Source organism: Rattus norvegicus, chromosome X, assembly GCF_036323735.1.
Source record: "Rattus norvegicus strain BN/NHsdMcwi chromosome X, GRCr8, whole genome shotgun sequence".
NCBI lineage: Eukaryota > Metazoa > Chordata > Mammalia > Rodentia > Muridae > Rattus > Rattus norvegicus.
The window spans coordinates 116904533-116929030 of record NC_086039.1 but is presented as its reverse complement, the minus strand read 5'-3'; the positions used below and the strand labels follow the sequence as shown (position 1 = coordinate 116929030).

At 39.6% G+C, this 24498-nt stretch overlaps 1 protein-coding gene and 1 non-coding gene across 3 annotated transcripts; one reads left to right on the top strand and one right to left on the bottom strand.

Annotated features, from left to right (window-relative positions):
- The first annotated feature begins 2154 nt into the window (after positions 1-2154).
- On the top strand, positions 2155-2285 carry LOC120099493 (small nucleolar RNA SNORA17). Its single transcript, XR_005498663.1, has one exon. It is a non-coding gene; the product is annotated as a small nucleolar RNA SNORA17 (small nucleolar RNA).
- Positions 2286-10526: 8241 nt separating this feature from the next.
- On the bottom strand, positions 10527-14711 carry Agtr2 (angiotensin II receptor, type 2). Of its 2 annotated transcripts, none has more exons than NM_012494.4 (3): positions 14652-14711; positions 14434-14494; positions 10527-13266 (listed from the first exon to the last, which is right to left on the bottom strand). In NM_012494.4, exon 3 carries the CDS (start codon positions 13227-13229, stop codon positions 12138-12140), a length of 1092 nt encoding a protein of 363 aa, NP_036626.1. In that variant the 5' UTR covers positions 13230-13266; positions 14434-14494; positions 14652-14711; the 3' UTR covers positions 10527-12137. The 2 variants fall into 2 exon arrangements, with proteins under 2 accessions (NP_036626.1, XP_063135845.1); XM_063279775.1 differs by lacking the exon at positions 14652-14711 and adding an exon at positions 14592-14647.
- Positions 14712-24498: the final 9787 nt, after the last annotated feature.

Here is a 24498-nt window from a genome sequence, read left to right as displayed (position 1 = left end):
CAGGATAGCTTAATATATAAAGATGCTTACCACCAATCCTGATGGACTATGTTCCGGTTCCATCTGAAGGACGCAATGGTGGAAGGAAGTAACCAACACATGCAAGTTGTTCTTTAACCTCCCACACACACTGTGGCGCATTTGTACACACACACCGAGAGATACACGCCACACACAGGAATAGGCAAATAAAACGTAGTTAAAACATCATAGAATACTTTCTGACCTTTTTGACTAGAAAAACAAATTCATTTAGAAAATAGAGTAAGTTGAAGTCTAGATTATAGGTATTTGAAAAAAGTTTTCCATTTGTAATTTTTAGCAACATGCTCCTGAACTTTTTATCTGAGTAGACATTCATATATTCTTTCCAGTAAACATTATAGCAACTCAAGAAACCCTTTTGTTGAGGCCATTTTACATTGCAACAAAGAGTGAAGGACAATTTGTTTTATTCTACATTCTTGCCAGTACCTAATGTTGTCATTGTTTTGGATTTTGCTATTATAGTCTGTGTGAAGTGGTCTTTCATTTCAGTTTACACTTATCTAATGACATGGTATTGAACATTTTTGTTTTTGTGCTTTCTGAATATATTTTCTGGTAAAGTGTCCCCAACGTTAGCCCATTTTTGTAACTTTCTAATTAGAAGTGGCTTTACGTGTTTGAGAAGTGTTTGTTTACATCATTCGTTCAATTTCTAATGGAATTACTTGGCGTTTTTATTTTTAAGTGATCTTTCAGTTTTAAGTGTGTGTGTGTGTGTGTGTGTGTGTGTGTGTGTGTGTGTGTGTGTGTGTGTGTGTAATGGCAGATACAGGAGTCACAGACCATGTATGGAAGTCAGAGGACAACTTTCTGGAGTCAGTTCTCTCCTTCCACCTTTACTTCAGTTCTGGAGATCAAAGTCATATCAGTAGGTTTATTCTACAAGCACCTTTACCTGGTGAGCCATCTTACTCATCTATACTTTTAAATATTCACAACCTGTGAGAGGACTAGTTGCCAAATGTTTCCTCTTACCTTGTTTATTGTTTCATTTTGTTTCCATTGCTGTACAAAAGCATTTTAATTTGAAGTAATCCCTTTTTTTCTAATTTTTGTGGATTTTTTTAAACAATGAAACTTTTATTTCTTACAGAAGTACAAGGTCAAGCTGCCAGTAGATTCATTGTTTGTTTGGCGGCAGCTCACTTTCTGGTTCCTAGATAAATACTTTCTTGTTTTTATAATCTTTTAAAAGTAGAATATAGTTCTATTATTCCTCCTTCCTCCAACCCCATCCATGTCACCCAACGCTCCCTCTTGAATCCTTGGCCTTTTTGTCTTTATTATTGTGTATGAAATTTCTTTCTTCTACATTACCGTGTCTATTGGCATGGTATTGTTCGAGTCTTATTCATGCAGCCATGTTGTTGAGGCAATTTCTGATTTTTAAAAAAGCTGAGACTTTCGAGTGCTTCCCAGAAATGTCTTAACTATGCCGCACCTTGAAGTATTTCCTACATGTTTCCTTTAGTGTTTTCAGAGTTGTGGGTGTTGCATTAAGGCCTTTAGGTCATTTTCGGTTGTTTTAAATACAGTGAAATATGGGGCCACATTTCAATCTTCTATATGTGCCTATCATGTTTTACCAGCATCATTTAAGTCTATCCTTGCTTCAGTATATGATTTGATACCTAATGGCTACGAATGTGTGTGTTTATTACTGCTTTAATCCAAGTTCCCTACTGTGGCACAGACCTCAATCAATGTAATTTTCATGGTTTTAAAGTTGACATTTAGACTTTCTTTGTACACTTTAGAGCAGTCTTTTCTCAGAAATCTCTTTTGCCAGTATTTTCTTTGTGTCTGTAGTTTCCCTCATTGCCTAGCCAGTGTTCTTTAGAAGATTCTACTCTTAAAAGCAAAACCAGGACATATCTAAAAGATAAAATATAGTATTATAAAAAAAAATATAGTATTATAAGAAAATGTGAACACTAAGTAGGTTGGTGGTGGTGCGTGCCTTTAATCTCAGCACTCAGGTGACAGAGGCAGGTGAAAGTTTGTGAATTCTAAGCCAGCCTCATCTATTGAGTGAGTTCCAAGATAGCCAGAGCTATCGAGAGAAAACTTGTATTAAAAAATAAACAAACAAAATTCAGACAAACAAGTGCCCTGGAGGTTTTGCTGGTGTGACTGCTGTATCCCATGTGTGTCAGTAGGTGGCAGAGTAGAGAGAGGCTGTGTCTATGCTCAGTCTTTTGACCTATGAACATCTGAATGATTAGTAGACTAACATTCCTTGAAAATATCGAGCCTGTGACCCCTGGTCTGGTGCGAGGGGTCTTGGACAGGGAGCTAACCTGAGATGACCACCAGTCCAGTGCTACACAGTCCTGTGGGGACAAGCCATGCCAAAGATAACCCCTGCCGAGTGTCACAATGCATGAGTAAATCTTAGAACTCCTGAGACCACTCCTGAGGTGACCCCAAGCACTAGGGGACCCCAAGAAACATTAGAGGAGCAAGTAAGTGGTAGAGAAGTTGAAGAAAAAGAGAAACTGAAAAATGTGGGCACAAAAAGGAAGGCAGAACAGGAGACTAGAGGGTAGTGAGGAAGAGCTTCATGTGAATACCTAGCAATGCGACTTGGGACCATGGTGGGGTCCTGGCCTGTGCTGTCACTGGGGGTCAAGTCTGGGTCTACCATACTGCAGCAACAGTGGTCAGCTACAACCAAAGGCCAGGAGGACAGCCCTGGTCTGGGCTGCTGCTCAGGAACATGTTGATATCTGAAGGCTGTGCAGAACTGACCCCACCCCTCACCTGGACACCTTGGGAGAGCAGGCCCTGGGGGCGTGAGAGCAAGAGAGTTGATCCTGCCTCTAGTCAGCTGCAAGACTCAGGAAAGTGGTCCAACACATTGTGGGAGTTGTGAGTGAGCCTGCCTTGAGAGTATAAACATAGGAGAGCTGGCCCTGCCACTCATCTCCTGTGCAATGAGATGAGAGAGAAATACCCTCTTTGCCCCACCTTCACCCTTCACCCCTAACCCCTCACACCTCACCCCTCACACTTCACACTTCACACCTCACACCTCACCTTTGTGTCAGGTGGGAGAATTGGCCCTAGGATGATGAGAGCAGGAGAGTTGGTCTTTCCCCTCACCAGTTGTAATACCCAAGAGATTGGGCCCTGCACCATGCCTTGGCAGCATGGTGACCCTGGGGGTGGGGACATGGATAAGTTGACCCTAAGGGTATGAGTGTAGGACAGTTGGCCCTGACACTTGTCTGTAGTCCCTTGACATCAATAAGGAAGAGATGCATTCCTGTTTTTGCCACCTATGGCAGGCAGGAGGGGGATCCCAGGTCCTCAGAGCAGGAGAGCTGGCTCCACCCATCTCTTACTGTAGTACTCAGAAAAGCAGCCTGGGCCTGGCTGTGGCTGTTTCCGGTGAGACAAACATAAGCATGGAAGAGTTGGCTCTGCCACTTGTCTGTTGTGTGGTGGCATTGGTGAAGGGAGGTTTCCTCCCCTCCCTTTTGTCCTTGCCAATGACATCCTTCGAGCAGAAGAGTTGTCCCTACCCCTCTCACCTGCTGCAGCACTCAGGTGAGCGGGTCCACCCTAGACCTACTAGGCCTGCATGAACCAGAATCAACTTGTCTGTCCTGCAACAGTATAGGCAAGAGAGAGACCCTCTCCTAACCTTGACCCTCACCACCTGCATCAGACAGAAGAGTCGTCCCTGGGATCACAAAAGCAGGAGAACTGGCATCAGCTGCCGCACTCAGGAGAGTGGGTCTCGAACCTCACCTGGGCAGCCCAGTAGAACTAGCCCTGGTCATGGTGTTTGGTAAGGGCCTGAGTGCTGGAGCACCAGCCCAGCCTCTTGTCTGTTATTCGGAGTAGCAGAAGTCTGAGGCTTCATACCAGACTAACGAGTCACTGCGATGAACATTTACAAGCAAACAAGTGTAGAGAGAAACATATACTGTGGGACCCACTGTGACACACTACAGCTTCCATAACAAGATTATTTTTCTCTGCTGTGTGTTGGGGGAGGTTGCAAGGGTGGAGGCACATATGAGGGGAGGGAGAGGTGCTGGATTGGGACGCATGATATGAAAGTCAAAAAGAACCAATCTAAAGCTGAAAAAAGCCAAAAATAAATAAATGAATGAAGGATACAGGTATGGCGTACATTTGTTGTGTTTCTTGGGTTAATGCACAGATATGGTTATAGAGCTATACATAACACTTATGTAGATGGATAATGTATTGTTCAGGGCTTGCCAGAGAAAGAAATTTCTAAAATGATTAATGTACCCCTGAGAGAGAACAGTGAAAGTGTATTGCTGGATGTGTCAGCTGAAAGCAAACTGCTTCTGGTGAGGCTTACTTACAGTGATAGAGGAAAACATTTGCAAAATCATTAGCTTCCTACCACACACCCGAGGATGTGCTTAATTTTCTCAAACAATGAAACCACATCTTTTATAGCACCACAATTAGAGTCATCCTGTGGTTAATTTACAATAACTGACTCATATTGTCCAAGATCCATCTGTCTTTGGCACATACACTGAAATAAAAAGTTATATTAGAATGTGGCAGGAATCAGCACCCTTGGCACATTTCATATTCTTCCTGGTGGCACTAATCTCCCCAGTCACCATAGGAATGCAGTGACTCCCATACATCCTTTACATCATAACAACCTTTATTCCATGGATCAGAGAGCCAGTGGGAAAACTCTGCCAACAGCTGAGTATATCTTCTCTAATGATGCATTCTGAATCCATAACCACAGCATGAGTTCAGGGACTCAAGAGTCCACTGTGAGAACTTGACCTCCATAAACTTTAATTTGGATGGTAGATTACACTGAGACTTAAGGGCTTATGAAATTAGTTTCAGTTCAGAGCCAGCATTCAATAGTTTCCAAAAGGTCTGGCTATTTCCCTTTCCTCGATGCAGTTACCCTGGTAAAAGGCCATAGGTTGCTTTAGAGAAGGCTGGAGAAAGACTAATAGTACATGGTTTTGTCAATCTACTGAGATCCATCCAGTAAGGGACCCCATCCTTTCCTTCATTCAAATATTAGATCTAAAATGGTTCCATTCTAGGTTGCTTGGGGGATTGTAGCTGTTTTAATGCTTCTAATAAAGCGAGAATTTTGTAAGATCATCATGATCGTTACCATAGATGGCCTGAGTCCAACTGTTGCTTTGACTACACTCTCCACTACAGGTATTCATGCATGCTCACCTCAATTTTGACACTTGCAAGCTGCCATTTGATCAAAGCCTTTCTAGGATATAACAGTTTCCATTGAACTTGGATATCCTGGGTTAGTGACTTCTGTCTCTTTTCAAAGGTCTAGATGGCTCAGAACAGTGATTACAGGACTCTACAAACACAGGATTTCATGGACCTTTTCCCGTTATGAAACTCTAAGGTTCTTTCTGACCGCTCTTTCACAATATTCCTTGAGTCTTAGAAGGGGTGATAGATTTGTCCTATTGAGGGCTTAAGACTCAGCAGTTGATTATTATTAGGACATTGACCATCAGTGAGTCTTTACCTTAAACATTACTCACTGCAATAAGAAGCTCCTCAGACAGAGGCTGGAAAGAGCATCAATAGGTGGACATAGATTTAGAGCACAGTTTGAATGGACATCCATTTACAAAATAATAGTGGTAGGTTCCCCCCCTCAAGTTTATGGCAACCATAGCCTCAAACTCTTGTCTAGGTTTACATAATGAATCATGAGTTCCTTCCTGTAAATCAGACCACTAAATAGAAAGTGATTGGTTATCCCCATAATTGTCATGTAACTAAAGGCACATCTTGCCTGACTGATCATTTTTGTAACTTGAAGGATTCCCAACTGGGTCACCCAGCTGATGATTTGTCTCTCCCATTAGCCCGTATAGCAACTTTTGGTATTATGAAACTAACCAATAAGGAGGAAACATCCAGCTTATTTCAAGCTTGATTTCTCCATGTCCTATGATCAAAATACGTGAGTTCTCAGCAATAGAGTGTTGGAGTCAAGTTACAATGGACAAGCAAGAGCAATATCAATGGCCTGTACTGTTGGAGAAAGCCTTTAGGATCTTCTTTATTAACAGTTCCTAGGAAGATTTCCTGCACCTAATACTGGGATTTTCAGATAATAACCATTGACTTTTGGGATTCACATTTTCCATCTATGCAGGGCAACTCTGTTCAGACTCTGTTTTAGTAATTTTAATTACTTTATAAAGTAGCGAGTTTCTACATAGCTTCTTCGTGTTTTTAGTTTTGGCTATGCCCTACCCTCTACTTCCTCCTCTCCCCAATCTCCAACTTGCTTTCCATCTTACTCACTCTGGGCCACCTTTCAGCCCACCAACAAGACAAACTACTACATTTTGCTCCAAGATATATCGTGTAGGGTGTGAAAAACAAAAATTAAAGTTATTCAATTAAAAATAAACTCCCCAAGCTGGAGCAGATAATAGTTTCTGGTTAGGGAGCCATGTCAGTAAATTTTGCATAATACTGTTTTATATATCTTCTACCATTATCCTCCACCCTTAATCTCTATTTCCATATGCTTCTAGATTTCTGCTTGTACAGATTGCAAATTATGTAGTTATTTTAAGGGGTGGTGCATCTTCTCAGGGGTTGTAGTTTATACTTAACTTTAAGGGGACTGTTGAGACATATGTCTAGTTAAACATAGGTCTAGAAACAAACTGGGTAAGGGTGTGGATCCTGAAAGGCCTAAGTGTTGATTTGCTTGGCATCTGGCTAGCAAAGGGTTTTTTCAGTGTCCCCAAACCATGCAAGGTGTATTTTCTGTGATGAGCAGACGGAGTGCATACCACTAGAGATAAGGAATTTGCTATGGCTTGGGAGTAAGCAGACAACTTTCTTTGATATGATAAAAAGGCCTTCCACCAGCAAAAAAAGTTTATTAAAATTTCAGTGCTCGATACCCACAGTTTCTTTATGGTCTTCCCAAATATCTCCATTCCAACCAGTAAGATTCCATCATTCCCCAAGCAGTGCCATTTCTCTAGTAGCAGTTACATTTAATGGATAGTAATTCAACTTGAATTGTTATCTGTAATGGCATGCCAGGAGATAATGCATGAGAATTCTTGGCAATCTTAGCCCTTAGGCTATAAGAAACTATGAACTCTTAGAGGGCACATATAGATATTAACAGGCATCTTTTGGCCTTGGAATCTTAATCATTAAATGAATCCCTTTTACCACTTTTTGTCTACATACAGTGGAAACAACCAGCCCTACTTATATTCATTTACCAGCGGTGTTCAAAACTTACAGAGTCACAGAGCTGCTTGCTTACAATTGTTTGATCAGGATTATCCATAGATTATTGTCTAGAAATTGTCATTAGCATCTTTAAATGGAATCAACTTAGAATGCCAGATTCCTTACCACTGAACCAATCAGAAAAGCTCAACTATGAAATTCTCTCCCTCCAGCACCATCTTTAGTACCAAATTATGTACTAGTTTGCTTTAATAACGTCAATAAAACACCATAGATAAAACAATTGAAATGACAGAAAATTCTTCTCTCACTGTTTTGAAGGCTGGAATCACATGTGCTACTTAAGTGGGCAGGTGTAGGAATCTACACCAAACTACAGAGCCATCGAATCTCCTGTGGGTCAATTGCTAAACATTGTAACAGCAATAACTATATAGACCTAAGTATTAAAATGACTGTATTTTCCAGCACTTTCCATTATTGATCGATGGTAATCAGGTGTGATATCATGGATTGCTGAAAGTCCTGATGCTTTAGGATTTTATATAAGAAAAGGACTAAATGGGGGAAGAAAATCGTCTCGTAAAACAGACAAAAGTACAAGGTCAAAATATTTAAAATATTGAATCACCATTACACAGGTTGATGAAGACAAACTTGATATATAATAGACTAAAATGCATATATGTAGTATCTTATCTATAATAGTCTTCATGTTGTTAGTAGAGATCATCTACATGGCTCATTTTAAATAGCTAAAATTTTCAATACACACTGACTGTATACTAAGGAAAACATCCCAATTAGTTTTTGTCTTAACAAGAATTCTCTCATCCTGGAGTAGGGAGAGATTTCAAAAAGACAAATATCTCTTCCCAAAGACGCTTTTATAGGTGGGTTTATGCAAGCAAGCTTGACACTTCAGGTCCAAGGCACTGATGAGGTTTCAGTGATGGCTAATGCATTTCTGTTATGCTGCATAAATTATCAGTTCCTATACAGTTTATCCAGAAATCATCAGAATAACTGATTATATTTTAGTTTTCCTAACAATATTTTTTCCTCCATTCATCCTATGTGCTCCTTCATCTTGTCGCCTTTGTGGCCTCCTTTTGTTGAGAAGTGAGGACACCAGTTAGATACTAATGCTCTGACCCCTGTGACACATAGTCAGGCTAGAACAGGCTCACCTTCACATTTCACATTGTCCTCTCATTTGGAAGCAGACTCAAACGGATTAGGATTTTTCAAAGGATGTTATTTAATTTATTTGATTTAGGCCAACATGATGTGGAATTAATATTTCTTTCTCATCATAAGAAAAGATATTGTCAGCAAGCTGCAAGAGAGAAACATCTCTGATAGCCCCATCAAAGAGATAAACTTCGTTTCAGCATATTCGTTCCTCAAAATAAATGTTTGAGAATCCTGCCTTGCTGTATGTATAAGACACTGGTTATTCCATGTGGCTCTGAGAAGCCTCGGACAAGAGACTGGAGAACAAGAGAGAACCTTACCAAGCGACCTCCTCATTTCCTTCTAAGCACAAATACACCACGTGTCTAGAAACTCTTGACTCAGTTATGTTTGGAATGAAGTGTGAAAGACAACAATGAATGTCTCTCAAATACTTGTTTGGTAGCTTAGAACTGATATTTAAGGCACTAAATACTTCTCTGGGTTTTTCCACTTGATCTGTTTTACAGATCAGTTAGGACTGATCTCATTTTTTTATTACTTTTTTTTTTAAGTGGGATGGAGTCTAATCCACCTCATATTTTTTTTATTTATTTTATATGAGTACACTGTTGCTGTCTTCAGACACACCAGAAGAGGGCATCAGATCCCATTACAGATGGTTGTGAGCCACCATGTGGTTGCTGGGATTTGAACTCAGGACCTCTGGAAGAGCAGTCGGTGCTCTTAACCACTGAGCCATCTCTCCAGCCCTATTACTTTTATTTTTATACAGTCCAGTTGTTGCCCCCTTCCAGGTCCACACTCCCATAGTGCCTTCATCTTATCACTACTCCCTTGTTGTCTCTAAGAGGATGTTTCCATGCCAACCCACCCCCCCACCAGGCCTCCTCACTCCCTGGGACATCTAGTTCTCTGAGGGTTAGATGTTTCTTCTCTCACTGAGGCCATACCAGGCAGACCTGTGCTGTATACGTGTTAGGGACCTTGTATCAGCTCATGTATGCTGCCTGGTTGGTGTGAGCCTCACTTTCTTATTTGTAATGAGGTGGAGAATACCCGACTCCTTGGGAGAATGAGATGGGATGACACACCTGTCACAGCACTTGTCACAATGGTCCCTTCACAGGGGAAATCTTGATAAATGGCCTAATGGAAAGAATAAAAGTTTTCATATCGTCTCAAAAGGTCACCTGACATTTACATTTTCAAGGAGTCAAGAGGGTATTTGTACCCATAAACATACCCTCAATCAGAATTCACATAGTCCTGCATTATCTATTCAATTCTCAATTCTCAGAATAACTAGGAAAACAATGTCCCTCAGGGTTCACTACAGGTCTCCTATGGAAGCAGAAGCCAGTTTTTATTATTATTGTTGCTGTTGTTTTCAGCATCATTATAATAATAATAATAATGATAATGATGATGACAATAATAATAATAATAATAATAATAATAATAATTTGAAGTGTTCTTCTGCCTGCATGTATGTGTGTGCACCACATGCATGACTGGTGCCTATGGAGGCTGGAAGAGGGTGTTAGTCCCCTGGAACTGGAGTTACAGAGCCTTTTGAGGTGCCATGTGGGTGGTGATCATTGAAAGTGGATCTTGTGGAAGGGCAGCCAGTACTCTTAACTACGGAGTGATGCATCTCTCCAGCACCTGAAAACAGTCTTTAAAAATCCCAAAAAGGATTAAGAGAAGTCCCAGGGGGTAGAAAGGATTTAATAGTTATGATTGTAGTAGAGAAAATAACAGGAACTGAATGTTGGCAAGAAATAGTCTACATGCAAAAGCCCACGTTTCACTGCTGTGCCTTACAGCTTGCTTGGTTGACACCAAGTTTGTCATTTGAACCCCCAGGAGGTATCAGAATTCATTTCCGACATATGCTTTTCATATGCCTGTTTCGTATTGGCCCAAATGAGTCATAATGTAGGCTGTAACTGAGGAGTATGAGTGGGAATTTGCTGGGGGATGCTAAGAGAAGGCAGCAGTCTACCTGAAGACAGTTAAAAAATAATAATAAACACACATGGTCTCCCAATAATGATTTTATTTTTATGAGATGTTGTGTAAAATTACTTAAAACACAAAATCATAACTGATTATATATTTAGCTACTTGATCTTAGTAACACATAATATGAATACATGAAATCAGGGTTTTCCAAGGAAGGGGTATGAGAGGATTCTTCAACCAAAAAAGCCTGAAATCTGACAGAAATGTTAAGTTCCCAAAACTTTAAATCTACCTCAGAGGTCATTATCAGTCCAGAAAGGTCTCAGGCGACCTGGTATAATATGGGGCAGTAAGAGAATGGCATTTTGAACGTTTGAATTAATACTTATTGTGAAGTTTGAGTGAACTTTAGGTGACTCAGTTTCCGGGATTATATTCCTCTAATGTAAGAGATGTACTCGTGTTGAGAATGAGCTCTGTGGACCTGGGCTTGATTTAAATCACCTCCACAGACTCTTATATATTCTGGAACTGTGCCCAGAAATGCAGATTCAAAATACTCCCCAGGGGGCCTTTGTTCTGACAAGTTCCTTGTTGGACACCAAACTTGCCGTTTCTCTGGGTCTGTTTGCTCCCAAGAAGGCATCAAACTTCCATTCTGACATAACCTTTTCCTATGCCAGTGTGCAGTTTATTATAAAGCTAAAGAATTAAAGAATCCTCTCTTTTTCAGGGTCAAAAAGATATTTTGGGACGCAGCCCAGAACAAAAGCATGAATAATTAAACTCAAGTCACCATAGAATATATCAAAGCACCATGTTCAAAAGGTTAAAAATGTAAAAAGTGACCTTTATGTCATCTAATAATACAGTGTTTTGTTGTCGTGTTCAAAAATCATCAGAAGAGAATAGAAAACTTGAAACAATAGTCAAAATGGATGAAAAGTTTTCCAAGTGTATATTCAGTTTTGTGGTTAATAAAATACTTTTTCAGGGTAGTTCTGTTTTACTAAATAGCGTGCGCTCTATAACTTCAAGGATAAGCTAATAGAGAAGTGTGATTTAAACCACATTCTAGATCTACTCAGTGGTTTTAGATAGTAAGTAAAAAGCTATACTTGAGTGAAATGGAAAAGGAACACAACTTATAATTTCTTTAAAAGGAGAACCTATATATTTAGAGACTGAATAAGCCACTACCAACCCATGGCATATATAGAAGGGTATAGCATGCTAACCTTAGTGCCCACCTCTCATGCTCTATCATATGGTTGGAAAGTGTAAGAAGTTCAAATTGGCCCTTGTTCAAGAGAAAAAAATATCAGATGAAAATGGACATAAAACTCCACTAAGAAATGCCAGCATTTTCCAGGGAGAAATCCGAGACATCAAATCATCACTCATAATTTGTTTTTAATTATAAGTCGAGATAATTCCCCCAGATACTTCTAGATTATAGATAAAGCTCACATATGACAATCTCCTGCCAACGGACCAGAAAAAGAAGGCACTATCACTGAAAGCTGGTGGAGTATAAAGGTTTATAATTATACTTATTTCCTGTTCTGGGGGGAGTAAATAAAGATTAGAAAAAGCAAAGAATTATATTATACTGATGTCACTTAAAGATCATTTGTGTGGGCCTCCAAACCATTGCTAGGCTGATTACATGCATCCCACTAACAGATTTAAGACACAAAGGTGTCCATTTCTCTAAGAGAACTGCTTTTTCGGCAAGACATAGTCTCTCTCTTGCCTTGGAGCCAAGTAATGGGAACTCTAAACACACTACGGAGCTTCTGTTGGAAGCGGTTTCCAACGAAACAATACAGGAAGGGATTAACACAGCTGTTGGTGAATCCCAGGAGGATGGCAAAAGGAAGTGCCAGGTCAATGACTGCTATAACTTCACAGCTATTAATGATACCCATCCAGGTCAGAGCATCCAAGAAGGTCAGAACATGGAAGGGAAGCCAGCAAATGATGAATGCCAACACAACAGCAGCTGCCATCTTCAAGACTTGGTCACGGGTAATTCTGTTCTTCCCATAGCTATTGGTCTTCAGCAGATGTTTTCTGATTCCAAAGTAACACGTTGCTATGAATATTAAAGGAATGATAAAGCCAAGAATATTTTTCATTAAGGCAATCCCAGCAGACCACTGAGCATATTTCTCAGGTGGGAAAGCCATAATACAAGCATTCACACCTAAGTATTCAATGGTTCTGACATCTCGGAAATAAAATGTTGGCAATGAGGACAGACAAGCCATACACCAAACAAGGGGAACTACATAAGATGCTTGCCAGGGATTCCTTCTCTGAGACAGAAAAGGGTAGATAACCGATTGGTACCTATCAACACTCATGCACGTAATAAAAAAAATGCTTGCAAACATGTTCAGGGTCAGAAAAGAACCAAACACTTTGCACATCACAGGTCCAAAGAGCCAGTCATATCTATAAGAGTAATAGGTTGCCCAGAGAGGAAGGGTTGCCAAAAGGAGTAAGTCAGCCACAGCCAGATTGAAGATGTAAATGCTGGACACCTTTTTAGGGCCCTTTTGACAACAAAACAGTGAGACCACAACAATGTTAACAGCAAAACCAATCACAAAAATCATGTAGTAGAGAACAGGAATTGCTTCCAAATGCTTATCTGCCGGTTTGTGTGAGCAGTTAAATGCGGACTCATTGGTGCCAGTTGCGTTGAGATTATCAAAAGGAAGACTGCTGGTGATGTTTCTGCTGGTGGCAGCAAAACTGAAGTTGTCCTTCATATTGAACTGTCAGAGACTCCCAATCCTTACACTCTTTCTGGGGGAGAAAAAAGAGAATGCTTAAGGCACACCGAAAGCCTAGTGGAAATTTGAGTCATACGCATTTTGAAAATTTGTCAAAGGCCAAAATAATGTAAGTGGTTATAGAAAACAAAAAAGCACCATGCCTGGCTGGCATTTACTGGCTGAGAGTACTAATACATCTTGAGCAGGAAAAAAAACAGCATTTCCTCAGTAGCATTAGACTGAAAATTCTGAAGAAAACATCTTGTGTCTCTCTTCTCTCATCTTTGAAAAGTCAAGAGCCAAATGACTAGTATAAAAACTAATCAGGGTAGACGACATGAGACAAATAAGGAGCCCAAGGACAATGTGATAGTTAAAAAAAAACAAGACGATTTTTCCATCTGTGTGCTTTCTAGAAGTCTCACTGCTGCCCACTGCTTCATAGAGAAATGCTTTCTTGAAGTAACTTATTATATACAACTTGTTACAGCTATGGAAATTATAAGTAACATAAACCATAGGGAAAATAGGTAAGTGTACTGAGAGCTGAAAAAATAGGCAGAAGGCACATATTAGGCTAAAGAGTCAGGGTTGGGTTTTGCTAATTAAACCAACTATTTTTCCTTTGTTTTAATAAGAACAAGAAGAAATTACAGATAAGAATGTATTTCTTTACCTAAAAATTTTAATAATCAATACCGGTTTTCAATACAGATATTTAAATAAGAAACAAATCCATTTTCAGTTTAAATAGAAGATAAAGAAAACAAAAACAGCAAACCCGAGTCAGGGGCAGACAGACATAGCTTTGGTGGTTCAGTTAAATCAGAATTAGATGTTAGTGACTAATTATGATATAGTCTTGCCACTTTTTCTTTGCTATCTTTTCAGCGTAACAGAAATGAATAGTCATTACCTTCCAGAATTAACAACAGTGTTCAGGTGCGAAGCCTGTTATTTTCTTTAAACTAGCAACATTACTTAGAAACAAAAGAGAACTAAAGATAAACACAAAGAAAGCAAAACTCTTACACCAGATCATTTCAAAGTACATACAAGCACATATTCTATTTTAAATGTAACCTCCAGAGAACTTCCTAAGAAACGGCAAGCCACCGTTTCTGTCAAAGGCCCATTCTTTTCTATGACCTTCGAAATTAACATGCAACATGAAAAATAAATCCCACTAAAGACTTACTAGTTGCCAGTGTTTAAAGCAGTTATCATAAATCAGCTTACTGAGCTTCCCACACGCACTCCTGTAAGAGAAACAGCGGTTAAAGAATTAAGGCATTCTGCAAAAGGCAGTGTTAAAAACAGGAAAAAGAAAACATTCATACATGCACACATACAAACCTTTTTATTGCTGAATGTTCCCCTTCCCGAGTCAAGCATGTGTAAATTGTTCTGACTTACCTTAAAATGCAGGCTGAAGAAAGCTTTCAATTCTGTGCTCGCTCCATCCCCAGACTCTGGGATGTAACTGCACCAGACCTCTGGTTTCCTTCTTATATATTCGCTCTGTCCACTGGGGAGCCTTCAACCTACATAATTCTGGAGCTGACTTATGAACACTTGCCAGCTTTCCAGAGGGCTTTTTTTTCTGGCTGCAAAACATTAATCTGAAATTCTCATGTCTCCAATCATAACAGCTCATTCAAATAAATCTCAAACAAAAAAAAAATAAAGTTTCCACAAATGTGTTAGAGAATTTTAAACTCCGTGGCTTTCTTTAAGAGAAGAATATAATTTTTAGCAGAATTTTTTTCTATTTTTCTGATCCTGGCTTTCTAAAATCAGTTAAGGACTAGAAAGAGTACAAAGTTGGTTCACAAACATCTTTTACAGCTTTCAGTACATTTTAAATTTTTTAACATTGTTTATTAAAGAATGGTAGCAATTCTACTTGACGTCTGTGACTTTTAAGTTTTTACCTTACTTTGAACCATTTTGGTCAGTTGCCCTGCTGCTAGAAGGTTGAGGATAAGAAGGATAAAATTTTGTCACGACAAAAATAAAGTTCCATGTAGTGCCCTTTTTCATGTGACTGTCACAACTGTAGCTCAAATATACACCAGACAAGGTAAAGGATGATTATGCTGCTATTGTTATGACTGTTTTTCCTTTTCTGTGGAAGAACAATCCCCTTCATACCAGCCAGCAGCAGCAAAAAAAATAAAATAAAATAAAATAAAAATGGATGAGTCCATACGAGGTGATGGTACTGGACAGTACCAGCTGACAGCAGGTGCTCCGTGCCTAATGGTGTACTAAGTACTGTGTGCTCAGTAGATCAACAGAGAGCACCATAGCAAGTGGTAAGCAATGGCCTCTGAAGGCCAAACACTTGGCTTCACAAGCCACATCTCAGTTCTATGAATGGAGTCACATGACTTGCCTTCTTCTTGTCTCTGCTTTCTCATCTGAGAAATGGGGATATTAGTTACTCATATCATGAAGTTACTAAAAGCAAATGAATTATTATATTTAGAGTACTGAAAATGATGCCTAACACACAGCGCATGCCCTAAAAAGTATTAATATTATTGCCAATCTACGATTCAGGAAACACAGGGTGACAGATTTTAAATAAATTCCCAAGGGGCCCATAGCTGTTATGAGGACATGTGAATTTCAACAAAAGTAAACTCTTGCCAGGACTCATATGTTTTAATCTCTACCCTGCTTGCTGATCCTTTTGTTTCACCTTTTGTTCAGCAAAGAGGATACATACAGCATTTACAGACAGTCTTCGTTATGGACAGTTAACAAGCTATTGCAAAAGAGTCAAAGAAGAAGAAAGTTTGCTATGCAAGCAAAAGTGTTCTTTTTTTAATGTATTAGCAAAACAGAAAGCAGGGAAGAGAAATATAGAATCGTGAAATTTTCTGCAGTTAGTGCTGATAACCAAGCAACCCACAACACAACAAAGAGATGTGCAATTACAATGATTCCCCTGAATCCTATTCTTCAAGGAAGCAGGGCGTGGTACATTGGTAGTACCATTTTTTTTTTAACTTGAAGATTGACTTTAAAAGCTTTGGGTCATTTGAATAAATAATGCCTCCCAAGCTGCAAGCAGAGGAATACATATGTTTGTTCTTAGTATTTTCGTAGGTAAGTATGGGGTTCAGTAGAACAAGGAGAGAGAAGTGTACCAGAGTACAAAATTACAAATGTCTCAAGAAACAGCAGATGACTAGTGATATCTGTCTGTCCACTGATATTAAAGTAAATGCTACAAGACAAGAGCATATAGAAGCAATAAGTGTTGTTCATATTGTCTGAAAATTGCAGTAATCATAAAAGGATTAAGGACACCATTGTAGCGCTTCTTTTGATTAAATGAATTTGAACATTTGCAAAACTCACCTAACTCATACACCGGTTTGTAAAAATCTTAAATATGTCTGCCTCATGCTCTTGACAGATCCAGGTAGAAGCTCTGTTTAAATAATGGAAACCTGATGTCTGGGAAACAAAAGACTGGGCACATATGTTTATCGGCAGGAGATTTGAAAAGAGAATGAGTTTCAGTCTTTGTTTAAGCCTGGTTTCTGCCTTCATTTCAAATGTTTGTTTTTGCCACATACAGGGAATTTTCCAGGATAGAGCTTCTGAGCGGTCAGGTTTCTATCCTGTTCTAGTTCAAGCCCCCCTTTGTGTCCACTTGCAAAGAAAATGATCATGCAGTGAGCTATAAACTTTAGAGGGGGGAAAAAACCCTGCAGGCTGCCCTCCAAGAGACCCAGCCTTGAACACTCTTTAGAAGCAGGGGACCTTGTCTAGAGCTTTCATTCTTCACTACAGCAAGTTCTGACGTAAATAAACTTTAAAGAGGCACACACTTCCCGTGAGGTTAAAAAGACCTTTACTTTGTTTCTTCATAACTTTAAAATAAAAATGTCCACAGACCAAAGACAAAATTTGTAACTGCAAGGAATGAAGGGGGGAGAAAAAGGAAATAGCAATAATATTGACACCACTCAAAGCAAAAAAGAAAAAGTACAGCACATTATTGATTCAGCAACGAACTCCCAGTTAAGCCAACAATGTAAATACACTTGAGAGTCAAATAAATGTCAGTCATGGGAAGCAATACAACACGAGGAAAAAAACCATTCTCCCGGGGACTGGATTTTTTTATTTTTAACTTGAAGATTGACTTTAAAAGCTTTGGGTCATTTGAATAAATTATGCAGCTCTTAAGAACAAATTAATCTAAGCTAGCAGATTTAATAGTAAATCACATTTTTCTGAGAACCTATTCTTTCCTGTAAGATTACTTAACAGTACATTTGAAAGGACCGAAGTTTTCGGTTTAAGATAGATTTATTTTTCCTGTATGTGTATGAGTGCTTTGCTTTCGTAGACGGAAGTGCACTATGTGCATGCAGTGCCTGCAAAGGACAGAAGAAGGCATCAGATCCCCTAAAACCAGAGTTAACAAAAGTCGATGAGCTGCCACATGCATCCTGGGAACAAAACCAAGGTCCTCTGCAAGAGCAGCAAGTGCTCCTAACCGCTAAACCATCTCTTTAGCCCAAGGACCAGGGTTTAAAAAGTTCTTTTTTCTCCAATGATGAAAGATACAAAGTTCATGAGAAAAATTTATTCCCTTTCTCTACCTTCCTCCCTATATAGAGTACGCTTCTAAGGAGGAAAGTGGTGTATAAAATGTGCTGGGATACATGATCAGTATCAAGGTGAGGATTAGAGGAGCTGTTTTGTCTAAATATTTCAGATATTTTCCACGATCTCAGGCATCTCTGAGTTCCCCTCCAGACCAATTTTCCTTCACTTCTCCCAGATTTAATACACTCTCTCATCCATACACATATCCTCAGAAACATACTTCATACTAGTCTTCCTTCAGTTCATTTATCTATTCTCCAACTGCCACTTTCCCAGATCCGAAAGGGCCTGAAAGCAAGGAAGTTAATACAGCACTTAGAATCAGTGCATCCCTCCTCACATATCATTTCCGTGCCTCTATTTGGTCTCCAACACAAGGAGAATAGGGATACACAATGAAATCAGGGGGGGAAAACAGAAGGTCTTCTCTTCAAAATTAAATAATGGGAATAAAGATTGGTGTCTCATGGCCATAAATCTCAACATTCAGAAATCTGAGGCAGGAGGATTGCTGTGAGTCTGATGTGGACTTGAGCTACACTCTGACCTTTGGATCAGTCAAAGCAACTCTAAAAAGCTAATCACACATGCTGCTTGTATCTGGCTTGCACTTACTTTGGATGCCTTATGCATCAGAACTGATTGCCTCCTTTTGTTCTCCATGTTTATATTACTCATTTGTAAGAATATGCCAGAGTCTAGGAATTCCCTTCCTTACAGAGGTTTGTTTTGTTGTGCTTACACACGTAGTTTTGAGAAGTTGGCTTCTCACCCTATGAATGATGGATCACACAGGGTATTTAGAAGGTTGCAGGTGGCCTTCGGTAGAGAGGTGTGGCCTCATTCAGCCCATCTGTTAACCCATCAACTTCCCTTCCCAGATCTCATTTCTAGTTTGCATTTATTTCCATATGAAGGCTAGGTATCATTTCATACACATTTGCTTGACTGTTTCGCAGTAGGGCTATATGTGTTAGAGCTTTTCTTCTATTGTTCTACTTCAAGTGTTGAAAGTATTTTCCCATAACCTGTTTCAGTTTCAGGTTTTTATACTCAATGTGCAATTTTTATCTTTATATATGCTAACCTGGTTTTTAAATGTATCCATATATCAATAATAATAAAATATACTCCCCTTTGAAAACTAGTAGTTAAATCGACCATTTTGTATAAAGCAGACTTAAGGTAAATTGACAGACATATCACTTGTTCTGAATCTGCCTAGGCCTCACAAAAAGATTGAGTGAGAGAACTATTAAAGCAGTTATCAAGGTGGAGTCTACGTGATGAGATGAACGGATGACTGGCTGGCTTAATGTATCCCTGAGACCAGTTGCTTTCAGCTGAATTTAGTGTCAAAATCAGAAGGAAAGGGTCTATTTATCTTCTCCTGAAAGGCACCTGCAGGCCTAAGCATTAGATTCCAATCAAGATCTCACAGAAGGCACCCTATTTCCATCAAATGACATCTCAGATGCTATATAATTATACTGGTGGCAAAGTAAAGTAATTAATTAAAACTGTCTATCTTCTTTGCTTACATTAGCTGAGTTGACATTTTCCATAATCCATTTAGGATAGGACTAAATTGATTAGCTTAACTATAGTACCCAAATGGCCAATTGATTAAGTTAGCCAAACCAACCAGTTGTTTTGACAATATTTTAACAGCACTGTCAAGTATTAGGATGATTAAATTTTGTCAGACAGGATCTTTCAAAGTGTAGTGGAAAAACAAATCATCACACTTAGTTTGGTCCTTGGGCTTGAGGCCCATAAATCTAACTTTCTCAATGTATTGAGATCCTTGGTTTGTCCAATAGTATTAAAATCTTCACAAAACGGGTACCTTATAGCTAAGTTATTATTTTACAATTGAGATATCCCACCCTCTCAGTGACCCTAAGGTCAGCCTGCCAGCCCAAAACGAGCGAATGAATAATGTCCTGATTCCAAATGTCTCCTGTTTAGAACCAGCATGTACTGTATTAAGTCCTGGAGTTGAAAATAATAGTTTGCATATTTAGTGTTTAGTGTTCAGACTATGCAGTCTGGGAAAACTAGCTACAAATACAGGAATTCTTTGATGAATGAAGTCATCACACACACACACACACACACACACACACACACACAACTGAAACATCCAGGTATGGTAGTACAAGCATATAATTCCAGCATGCAGGAGTCTGAAACAGGAAGATCTCAAATTCAAAACATATGCAGAACATTCCCCTGAGGCACCCTTTCCATATTTTCTTAATATCAAGGAGTAAGAGAAAGCTGATGTCTCAGTGTACTTTATGTTGCTGTAATAAACGCCATCACAAAAACCAACCTGTTCATAAAAGGGATTGTTGCATCCTACATTTTACAGTTCTTCACCAACCAAAGTCAAGGCAGGAACCTAGAGAGAGGAACCAAAGCAGGGACCAGGGAGGAACTGGAAGAACTCTGCATTCTGCTCCCCACTGATTGCTCAGCTATTTTTCTTATACAGCCCTGGCACAACAGCCCAGTGATGGCACCACCTACAGTGGACTAGGCAATTAGCAATTAAACAATGCTCTCCACTGTATGCCCACACAGACAATCTGATACAAGTGATTCTACAGGTCAAGGTTCCCTCTTGCAGATGAGTCCAGGTTTCACTCAAGTTTACAGATGAAGCTAACCTTGGAATCTGCTTTGGTGACTATAAAATCATACCAGGCAACCTGGTGACCAGGAAGCATATATGTCTTACCTGAGCTGTGGAAAATTTTTGCATCAAACATCTTCCCATGAATGACAATGATGAGCTCCCCAAGCCATTTTCTCAACCAGTTTTGCCTCTTTCAGCTGTGTTCAGAGGCCATTTCATTGTGTTTATCCATTATTTTAAATGGTATTATTATCGATAAAGTTTATTGATATAGTCACATTTCTGCCCTATGATAGCCACCAGTCATTCAAGCTCTACTTTGATCAACTAGACAAATGCACACATTTAGAGAGAGGAGAGAGCAATCTCTCACCAAAAAGAGAGAAAAGGCAGCAACATAATGTTCTCTCCAAGACAGGCCATCAAATGATATAAAATGTTGACAAATAAAGGATGAGTATTTGGCTTTAAGGAGTTTGTTTGTCCCCACCTCTCCTTTAGGCCATTGAAGAATAGAGCTGCACATCTTTGAAAGTGTTTCGTTTACAGGAACATAAAACAATTTAGGATTAGATGGGAAAGAAAGATGGGAAACATTTGTAGGTGGGCTCTAAGATTTTTACTCCAAGGAAATGCAAATAGGAGGCTTATCAAGAGGAATTATGTTTATGTAAGAAAAATGTGGGAGAGGGGCTGGGGATTTAGCTCAGTGGTAGAGCGCTTACCTAGGAAGCGCAAGGCCCTGGGTTCGGTCCCCAGCTCCGGAAAAAAAAAAAGAACCAAAAAAAAAAAAAGATAAATGTGGGAGAGACCTCACCGCCTGGTCAGGTGGGCACTCCTGAGGCTGCAGAGCGGAAGAGACCACCAACACTGCCAACCCCTGCCCACATCCCTGGCCCAAGAGGAAACTGTATAAGGCCTCTGGGTTCCCGTAGGGGAGGGCCCAGGAGCGGCAGGACCCCTGCACCTGAGACACCGCCGGAACCTGAAGGAAACAGACCGGATAAACAGTTCTCTGCACCCAAATCCCGTGGGAGGGAGAGCTAAAACTACAGAGAGGCAGACACGCCTGGGAAATCAGAAGAGACTGCACTCTGCACACATCCAGACGCCAGACGAAAACAAGAAACGCCATCTGGAACCCTGGTGCATGGAGGCTCCCGGAAAGAGCGGCGCAGATCTTCTCGGTTGTTGCCACTGCGGAGAGGACTTGGGCAGTACCCCACGAGCACACTTGAGCCTCGGAACCTCAGGTAGGACCAACTTTTCCCCTGCAAGTGCCCTGCCTGGTGAACTCAAGACACAGGCCCACAGGAACAGCTGAAGACCTGTAGAGAGGAAAAACTACATGCCCGAAAGCAGAACACTCTGTCCCCATAACTGGCAGAAAGAAAACAGGAAAACAGGTCTACAGCACTCCTGACACACAAGCTTATAGGACAGTCTAGCCACTGTCAGAAATAGCAGAACAAAGTAACACTAGAGATAATCTGATGGCAGGAGGCAAGCGCAGGAACCCAAGCAACAGAAACCAAGACTACATGGCATCATCGGAGCCCAATTCTCCCACCAAAATGAACATGGAATATCCAAACATACCAGAAAAGCAAGATCTAGTTTCAAAATCATATTTGATCATGATGCTGGAGGACTTCAAGAAAGATGTGAAGAACTCCCTTAGAAAACAAGTAGAAGCCTACAGAGAGGAATCGCAAAAATGCCTGAAAGAATTCCAGGAAAACACAATCAAACAGTTGAAGGAATTAAAAATGGAAATAGAAGCAATCAAGAAAGAACACATGGAAACAACCCTGGATATAGAAAATCAAAAGAAGAGACAAGGAGCTGTAGATAGAAGCCTCACCAACAGAATACAAGAGATGGAAGAGAGAATCTCGGGAGCAAAAGATTCCCTAGAAATCATTGACTCAACTGTCAAAGATAATGTAAAGCAGAAAAAGCTACTGGTCCAAAACATACAGGAAATCCAGGACTCAATGAGAAGATCAAACCTAAGGATAATAGGTATAGAAGAGAGTGAAGACTCCCAGCTCAAAGGACCAGTAAATATCTTCAACAAAATCATAGAAGAAAACTTCCCTAACCTAAAAAAAGAGATACCCATAGGCATACAAGAAGCCTACAGAACTCCAAATAGATTGGACCAGAAAAGAAACACCACCCGTCACATAATAGTCAAAACACCAAACGCACAAAATAAAGAAAGAATATTAAAAGCAGTAAGGGAAAAAGGTCAAGTAACATATAAAGGCAGACCTATCAGAATCACATCAGACTTTTCGCCAGAAACTATGAAGGCCAGAAAATCCTGGACAGATGTCATACAGACCCTAAGAGAACACAAGTGCCAGCCCAGGTTACTGTATCCAGCAAAACTCTCAATTAACATAGATGGAGAAACCAAGATATTCCATGACAAAACCAAATTTACACAATATCTTTCTACAAATCCAGCATTACAAAGGATAATAAAGGGTAAAGCCCAACATAAGGAGGCAAGCTATACCCTAGAAGAAGCAAGAAACTAATCGTCTTGGCAACAAAACAAAGAGAAGGAAAGCACACAAACATAACCTCACATCCAAATATGAATATAACAGGAAGCAATAATCACTATTCCTTAATATCTCTCAACATCAATGGCCTCAACTCCCCAATAAAAAGACATAGATTAACAAACTGGATACGCAACGAGGACCCTGCATCCTGCTGCCTACAGGAAACACACCTCAGAGACAAAGACAGACACTACCTCAGAGTGAAAGGCTGGAAAAGAACTTTCCAAGCAAATGGTCAGAAGAAGCAAGCTGGAGTAGTCATTCTAATATCAAATAAAATCAATTTTCAATTAAAAGTCATCAAAAAAGATAAGGAAGGACACTTCATATTCATCAAAGGAAAAATCAACCAAGATGAACTCTCAATCCTAAATATCTATGCCCCAAATACAAGGGCACCTACATATGTAAAAGAAACCTTACTAAAGCTTAAAACACACATTGCACCTCACACAATAATAGTGGGAGATTTCAACACCCCACTCTCATCAATGGACAGATCATGGAAACAGAAATTACACAGAGACGTAGACAGATTAAGAGAAGTCATGAGCCAAATGGATTTAACAGATATTTATAGAACATTCTATCCTAAAGCAAAAGGATTTACCTTCTTCTCAGCTCCTCATGGTACTTTCTCCAAAATTGACCATATAGTTGGTCAAAAAAAGGGCCTCAACAGGTACAGAAAGATAGAAATAATCCCATGCGTGCTATCAGACCACCACGGCCTAAAACTGGTCTTCAATAACAATAAGGGAAGAATGCCCACATATACGTGGAAATTGAACAATGCTCTACTCAATGATAACCTAGTCAAGGAAGAAATAAAGAAAGAAATTAAAAACTTTTTAGAATTTAATGAAAATGAAGGTACAACATACACAAACTTATGGGACACAATGAAAGCTGTGCTAAGAGGAAAACTCATAGCACTGAGTGCCTGCAGAAAGAAACAGGAAAGAGCATATGTCAGCAGCTTGACAGTACACCTAAAAGCTCTAGAGCAAAAAGAAGCAAATACACCCAGGAGGAGTAGAAGGCAGGAAATAATCAAACTCAGAGCTGAAATCAACCAAGTAGAAACAAAAAGGACCATAGAAAGTATCAACAGAACCAAAAGTTGGTTCTTTGAGAAAATCAACAAGATAGATAAACCCTTAGCCAGACTAACGAGAGGACCCAGAGAGTGTGTCCAAATTAACAAAATCAGAAATGAAAAGGGAGACATAACTACAGATTCAGAGGAAATTCAAAAAATCATCAGATCTTACTATAAAAGCCTATATTCAACAAAACTTGAAAATCTACAGGAAATGGACAATTTCCTAGACAAATATCAGGTACCGAAGTTAAATCAGGAACAGATAAACCAGTTAAACAACCCCATAACTCCTAAGGAAAT

Excerpts from the sequence above, each read along its gene's own strand:
- Agtr2 (NM_012494.4), bottom strand. The coding sequence starts at position 13,229 with ATGAAGGACAACTTCAGTTTTGCTGCCACCAGCAGAAACATCACCAGC.